The sequence below is a fragment of the Falco naumanni genome, chromosome 5, assembly GCF_017639655.2.
Source record: "Falco naumanni isolate bFalNau1 chromosome 5, bFalNau1.pat, whole genome shotgun sequence".
Taxonomy (NCBI): Eukaryota; Metazoa; Chordata; class Aves; order Falconiformes; family Falconidae; genus Falco; species Falco naumanni.
In genome coordinates this window covers 39,063,817-39,070,575 of record NC_054058.1, presented here as the reverse complement: position 1 = coordinate 39,070,575, position 6,759 = coordinate 39,063,817, and the positions used below count along the sequence as shown (strand labels likewise).

Here is a 6,759-nt window from a genome sequence, read left to right as displayed (position 1 = left end):
GGCACTTCAAAAAAAAAAAAAAAAAATCAAAGTTAAAACTTTTATGTCTTCTTTATAGGATTTAATTTTTACTTAGCATACATGTTATATAGATTTTTAAACCAGGAAATAATATCACTTCAAAAACATATATTCATAGAAGATCAGAGAAATAAAGATAAAATTCACACATTTATTCCTCTGCTGTTATTGTAGGTTTGAAAGCTTCTCGGAGACTATCAGGTTCAAATGCACTTGATTTAATACAGACATTGAACTACATTTCTGACCTCTCACTAGGCTTACTGACCCTCATATATCATGCCCACTATCACCCTCTTCAAGATCAGCTGAGCAAAGACTTTGGCATCACAGCCACCAACATCTTCCAGCAGATTGCCAGGCAACCCATAATGTTACTAAAGCTCAAAACGAAACCAGGCTCCAGGACTGGATGGTGCCCATCAGCTGCTCTGGGAGCAGAAAGCAGAAGACCTTTGAGAAAGTAGCTGGACTCTGGCAGTACAGTGGGCTTGGCACGCAGTCCATGAGCATCCAGGGTGCATAACCTCCTGGAGGAAGGAAAGCGGGGCACCTGCTGAATGAAGAAAACAAATATCATACTGTGTTTGGGAAGGAGAATAACTCCCTCAGTCCAGCCCTCGTCTGATAGAGGGGTGTATCTCTTGGGCTGAATGGAGAAAACAGCATGAGATGTAGTGAAGGCAAAGGCCACTAGCAAAGCCTGAGCTAACACCCAACAGAAAACTCAAATAAAGCATACAAAGAACAGCTCTGCAGTCTCATTTTTTACTTATTTCACTAATCCAGTTGGCTGCAGGAGAAGCCTGGCCCTGACACCCCAGGGCAGCACACAGACAGATGCACTGCTCACCACCTCCACATTTGTGGGTGAACTCCTCCACCCCTCACACAAGGTCAAATTAGCTAGCAGGATCCCAGCCCAGTCTCCAGCTGGCCAAGCTCATTAGGTCTTTAGTTGCCAGGAGGGCAGTTGTGGCCAGCTGTAAGGCTGATAGGCTGTGCAGAGCCTGCCAAAGGTCAGCAGTCATCAGCTGGCCAGCTGCAGGTCCTCCTGTGGGACCCCAAGGTCCAGCTGAGAGGAGTAAGGGGAACTGATGAGCGAGTCAAGGTCCTGTGGAGGAGGAGGAGGAGGAGAGGAGGGGAGGGAAAAGGTCTGGGGTGGGGAGGAGTAAACTGCCTGCTGTTGCTAAGTCTGACTGTTCCTGACAAGCAGGCTGAGCTGGGAAGACGGTGGCACTGAATTTCCCCTGAAATGCAGCCATGAATGCGGGGTGTTTCTAGGCATATTTTGACAAACAGCAAGAATCAAGACCTTTCAGCCTCCAAGAACTAATTACTGAAAGTTTATCACTTTTAAGTCTTACCGCAGGAGAAGAGGGTAATGGTTTTTTTACAGGGAAAATTAGTGGCTTTCCGCACAAGTAACTCATAAATACAAACATAAAGCACACAGGACATTTGTCTTGATGTTATATTAAAGACATCTTTACTAGGTTCCTATGTTAGTTTCTTAATGTACAGTTGGCCTTTTGGTCTGAGTTTAAAATATGTATTTCACTGGAGATCTCTTCTTCGTTTCTGAACAGAAAGAAAAGATACAAGCACGTCTTCACACACACACACCCCCACACACACACCCACACACATACACACCCCCCACACACACACACACACCCCCCACACACACCCCCACCCCCCCCCACACACACCACACCACACCACACCACACCACACCATCCCTGCCTCCCTCAGCCAGAATATAAGCCAAAAAAGCATGATTTTCAGAGGTAAATTAAAATATAACATGAATTGTATTTTTAAAATTGCACAGAATTATGCCCTTCATTGCAGAGAGTGACAGAAAACTTGCAGCTTGTGTGTTATGTTATTCTGCTACTACAAGACATCCCTCTGCCTGCCTGCCTGCCTGCTTGTGAGATCACTGCAAGCTGTCCTGGAGCCTGCAGCACTCAGCCAGGTGGTCAGAGTGGACAGGAGTGGAGCTCAGGTGTTTTGAACCAACATCTTCTCATGTATTTGTGAGCACAGCCTTCCTTAAATGAACATGTGTTACATAGAATACAAATCTTTCTTTGCATTTCCTATTATTATTATTATTATTGCTTTAATAATATGTGTGCTGTTTTATATATTATATTCTATACGTATATATTATATAATTTTATTTTTTTCATACATCATTATTGTTATTAAATGTGCTAAATCTGACCACAACAGCGTATCTCCTAGGACAGCAGCCTTTTACACCTTGTTCTTCCCAATTCATGGATTAAAAGCAGTTTCATGAGGTTAACTTCCATTCCTTCCAAGGATTACCGCACATTTTGGCTCATGGGAGCTTTGTTTATAAATGTCCTGTAATTAAGTTTGTTTCCTATACGTGTATAACAAAACCCACAGATTGTAATCTAGTCTAGTAGGACTGAGGAGGCTGTGGACAAACATCCGCAGACGGGATACTTCTCACTCTCTGAAAAGCTACTTCTCGTAAGTATTGACCTTTTTGCAACTCTCAAAATGCCTGCCAGCCACAGAGAGGTGTACATTACCAACATGTGATTTGCTAGTGTTACTCTGCATACTTCACCGGAGATCACTTGCCAAGGTCAGCAGAGTGCAGAACAAAATGCTGAAAGTTCCCCAGCTTAGTTCATTTTAAACCATCGTTTAAAATAATCCGCACTGTATTAGATCCTGGCCATAAGCGGTATCCTTGGGATGGTATTTTGGTTGAGAGGAGCGAGCACTGCAGCAATGTGTGAGAAATAATTAATAAAACCAGTAATGTTCAGAGTTGTGCATGAGGATTTCTATGAACAGAAGGCTTAGCAAGCGATCGATCGCCCATAACCAGGGAAGACTGTCAGCGCTCAGACACTTGCATACTCCTGAAGCATCTGTAATGACAAAAGTGTGCAAATACCTTGTTGGTAACTCTGCACAACCTCAGTCTAGGGTTTCCAAACCACTTTTTCTGCTCGATGATTACTTGGGACCTATCTATATACACAGAAGGCCCATTCTGGAAAAGACTCCTCCTGAATTACTCTGCAGGAAAAGAAAACACTTCCCTCAAGGTTACACAGCTCTGGGCAGAAAGTGATTCTGAGAGCAGCCGCGCAGGAGGGGCAGGCTGGCCTTGCCCTGTGTCAGCAGCACAGACGCCCACTGCCCAGCTGAGCAGCTCAGGCAGGTAGGTGCCACCTCGTTTCCTCTGTAGCCCTTTGTGGGGGGACATGTCCCCTCAGCGTGCTGGGCTTCCTTCATCCTCAGGTCAGGGATGCTGCCAAAGAGCAGTCAGGTGGCAACTTTTGGCAATGTGACTAAGCTGGGCTGGGTTCAAGTGAAAGATTTATCAGAGGTGAAATACCACTGCCAGGCCTCTTGGCCACCCAGTGCTAACAACATAAACACAAATGGCAAATACATCCTTACTCCACATTAGCGAGGTGTATATCCCTTCCCAAACAGAGTGTTTATCATAGGAGACATTTCTGGGTGCACTGAAGGAGCCCATCTCCCCATCTCTCCACATATCTTTTTTTTTTTTTTTTTTTTTGGGGGGGGGGATGTGGAGGCGGGGGACAGGGCTAGAAAAGTTTTGGATTACAACTGGAGCAGTGCAAAGGGCTGGAAATTTTTCATGGTAGAAAGACTTAGATTTAGTGCCTGGAAGGAAATACTTGTTAACTCTGAAGCTCATGAAGACTTGACCTCGCTATTTCTAGACCCACGTAAATAGAGTAATGAATTTTCATCCTGGCTGGTGGGACCAAATTCATTAGGAATCTGAATATTGTGAAATGTACCTTGTGGATTGTGAAAGAGGTACTTGTGGTTTGTTCTTACTAACTTTACTAAATTTGTCTCTGCTAGAGCCCCAAGAGTGACTGAGAGTAAAATTCCCCAACAGAGTATCTGAGCTAGATCATACAGACATTTTACAAAGGAGAGTCACCATGCAATTTTAGGGCCATAAGTGTTCCATCTTCATACTCAGAGAAAGAAACAAGGTCTTTGACAAGAAGGAGAAAAAGTAAAAAAGGGAATATGGCTGAAATACTACTTGTACTCTGGCAGAAAATAAAGGAAACTGCCCATAGCAGTACAGGAATGGACGGAGAATTTGACCCTCCACATTTCTGTCCCTCCATGAGCGGTCTCAGAATTCTAACACCCACTGGTGACGGGAGAAACAAGCTCCCAGGCCCCAGCCCGGCCAAGCCGCCGCATGCCCTGGCCCGGCCCCGCCGCGATGGGACGGGTCCCCCCCGTGCCGGCAGGGGCCGCGGCCGGGGCCGCACACGGATGCTGGCGGACTCCCCATCTCGCTGCCCTCCCCAACACCCGGGGATCCACTTAAAGAACCAGCAGGCCAGACAGCTCTCGTACAGCACGTTTTATTTGCAGCGGGGTTTCCAGCGTAGCGCGTGTGCCCCGAGCCCCCGGGTCTGGCTGCCCCGGGGGAGAGCCCGGGCCGGGGCGCTTCGCCCCCAGCCCTGGAGGGAGGCGGGCCAAGCGGCGCCGGCGCGGCCACCCTCGCCCGAGGAGCGTTTGCAGGACGCGGCCGGGCGAGGGGGGCGGCCCCGGCAGGAGGGCAGCGGCGCCGGAGGCGGCGGCAGGCGCGGGGTGCCGTCCTGCCCGGGCCCCTCATAGCGCCTGGTAGGTCCGTCGGGGCGGCGGCGTCCCGGGCGTCCCCGGCCCCGAGTCGATACTGGCGCTGGGCGAGAGGGAGTCGGCGTCGCGAAGGGGCAGCCCCGGCTCCTCCGCCGGGGAGAGGCGGTCCACGATGCTGGAGAGGCAGTCCAGGCTGGACAGGGTGCTGCTCTGCTCGGCGGCGTACCCTGCGGCCGGGGGCGGCAGCGAGTTACGGCCGGGTTCTGCGCTGCCCTCCCCAGGGGCCGCGGGGAGCGGGGCGGCCCCCGGCCCCCCGCCTGCACCCCCTGCGCCCGCGGCTGCCGGCGGGTCGGGCTTACCGTGGGCCATCTCGGGGCAGTAAACGGCGTCGAAGCTGCTGCCTCTCGCCGACCAGACGGGGCTGCCGCAGTCGGCCTGCAAGACAGCGAGGGGCGAGTGCCGGCCCGGCCGCCCTCACCCCCGGGCCAGTGGAGTGCTCCCCACGGGGGAAAGGGCCTTAAGGCCCGGCGGGGAGGGAGTCCCGGCGCCCGCGAGGGAGCGGGACAGCGGCGCCCCGGCCAGGCTGCTGCTGGGGCAGCGTCTCCCTCTGCGCCCCTCTTACCCCTCTGCGCGCCGCGCTAAGCTGGGGGGAACGACGGGGACGAGCCCCCGGGAGCTTGCTGGGTGCCCCCGGCAGCAATACCGCCCCCCCACCCCCCCGCATCCCCGGCAAGCCCGTGTGCACGCTCAGTGTTACATCTGACAAGGGGCCTGTTCTAACGCAAACCGTCCACCTTCTCCTGATGTCTGGCTGCGTTCAGCCCGTCCCACACCCATGGGACCGGACGCGAGGGTGAGGGGGACCTGCCCGCGGGCCTTCCTGGGGTCCCCACAGCCCCATCACTTCTGCCTCTCTCTTACCATCCCATCGGAGCAGCTGGAAGTGGGGCTGGTCGGTTCGGAGCAGCTCTGTCCCGGCAGATGATAGTAGTTTTCTACCTGTTCCCTCAAGAGCTCCTGGAGGCTCTCGATGTATCTGATGGCGTTTCTCAGGATCTCAACTTTGGGGAGTCTTTGGTTGGGGTTGGCAGTGGTGCATCTCTTCAGGGTCTCAAAAGCCTGGTTCACTTTCTTCAGCCTCCTCCTCTCCCTCATGGTGGCCGCCTTCCGCCGGTCCATTGTGGTGGATTTTCTCTTGCAGGCTTTGCAAGCCCACATGAGGCAGTGGCCGGCCTGGTGGTGGCCAGTGGGAGCTCGGACATGCTCTTCTTCCTCGGAGCAGGCGGGCTCGGGGGGCTCGGGGGCGCCGAAGGGAGGCAGGTCCCTGGGCTCAAAATCCTCGGGGAACTCGCCCTCCGGGGAGGAGAGGCAGGAGCTGTCATAGAAGAGTTCGGACGGGGAGAACTGGCAGCTGTCCATCACCTCCATCCTTGCCGCAGAGGCGTCAGTGTGGGCCAGCAGCCACGGGCTCTCGGCGAGGCGCTGAGGCAATTTCCTCAGTAATTAGCGACCTGAGACGAAGTGTCCTTCGGCTGATGCGGGGGGCCCTTATATATACATGTAAAGGGAGGCTGGTCCGCAGCGGCCAGTCTTTATTAGCATATCCCACCACATCCCCTACTGGGGGCTGTCTGGGCAAGCCCCCTCTAGTCCCCAGGAGACAATTTGCTCCGCGCTGCTCCTTTGGAGAGCCGTGAGCTGGGCACTTCTCTAATGACCGACCTCCCCACAACTCGTTTGCCACATCTCCGGAGTTTAAATCAAGTCTGGGAATTTGCAGTTTTGGTATGGAAAGAGAAAGAGGGGCAGTGGGCGCGCACGCACCGCTGACATTTCCTGCAGAGCCGTTCCTCGTCCCTACGCTCCCATCACAGGCTGCCGCGGGAGGGGCACCGGCTCTCCCCGCAGGGGGCTTAGCGTAGAGCCCCTCCATAGCACCTACAGTGTCTACTTGCCTATATTTATTCCCCGCAGCCTGTGGTCCAGGTCTAACCTGAAGCAATTTACGCCTCCCTTCAGACCTAAGATTTGCTCGTTTATGTTGAGGAGTGCTTTGTCCTGGAATTAAACTTGTGTCACCAACCGTCTAAATTTACA

General features: G+C 52.7%; 1 protein-coding gene across 1 annotated transcript; it reads right to left on the bottom strand.

Moving 5' to 3' along the window:
- Positions 1-4,559: 4,559 nt before the first annotated feature.
- MYF5 (myogenic factor 5) lies at positions 4,560-6,123 on the bottom strand. Its single transcript, XM_040596307.1, has 3 exons — positions 5,584-6,123; positions 5,022-5,097; positions 4,560-4,889 (listed from the first exon to the last, which is right to left on the bottom strand). The coding sequence occupies exons 1-3, from the start codon at positions 6,088-6,090 to the stop codon at positions 4,696-4,698; spliced, it is 777 nt and encodes a 258-aa protein (XP_040452241.1). The 5' UTR covers positions 6,091-6,123; the 3' UTR covers positions 4,560-4,695.
- Between the last annotated feature and the right edge of the window lie 636 nt (positions 6,124-6,759).

What these genes read in the sequence shown, in the direction of transcription:
- MYF5 (XM_040596307.1), bottom strand. Translation starts at nt 6,090, where the DNA reads ATGGAGGTGATGGACAGCTGCCAGTTCTCCCCGTCCGAACTCTTCTAT. An exon ending in CCAGCTGCTCCGATGGGATG is followed by an intron (nt 5,098 to 5,583) that starts GTAAGAGAGAGG and finishes GCTGTCTTGCAG; the next exon opens with GCCGACTGCGGCAGCCCCGT. An exon ending in CTGCCCCGAGATGGCCCACG is followed by an intron (nt 4,890 to 5,021) that starts GTAAGCCCGACC and finishes CCCCGGCCGCAG; the next exon opens with GGTACGCCGCCGAGCAGAGC.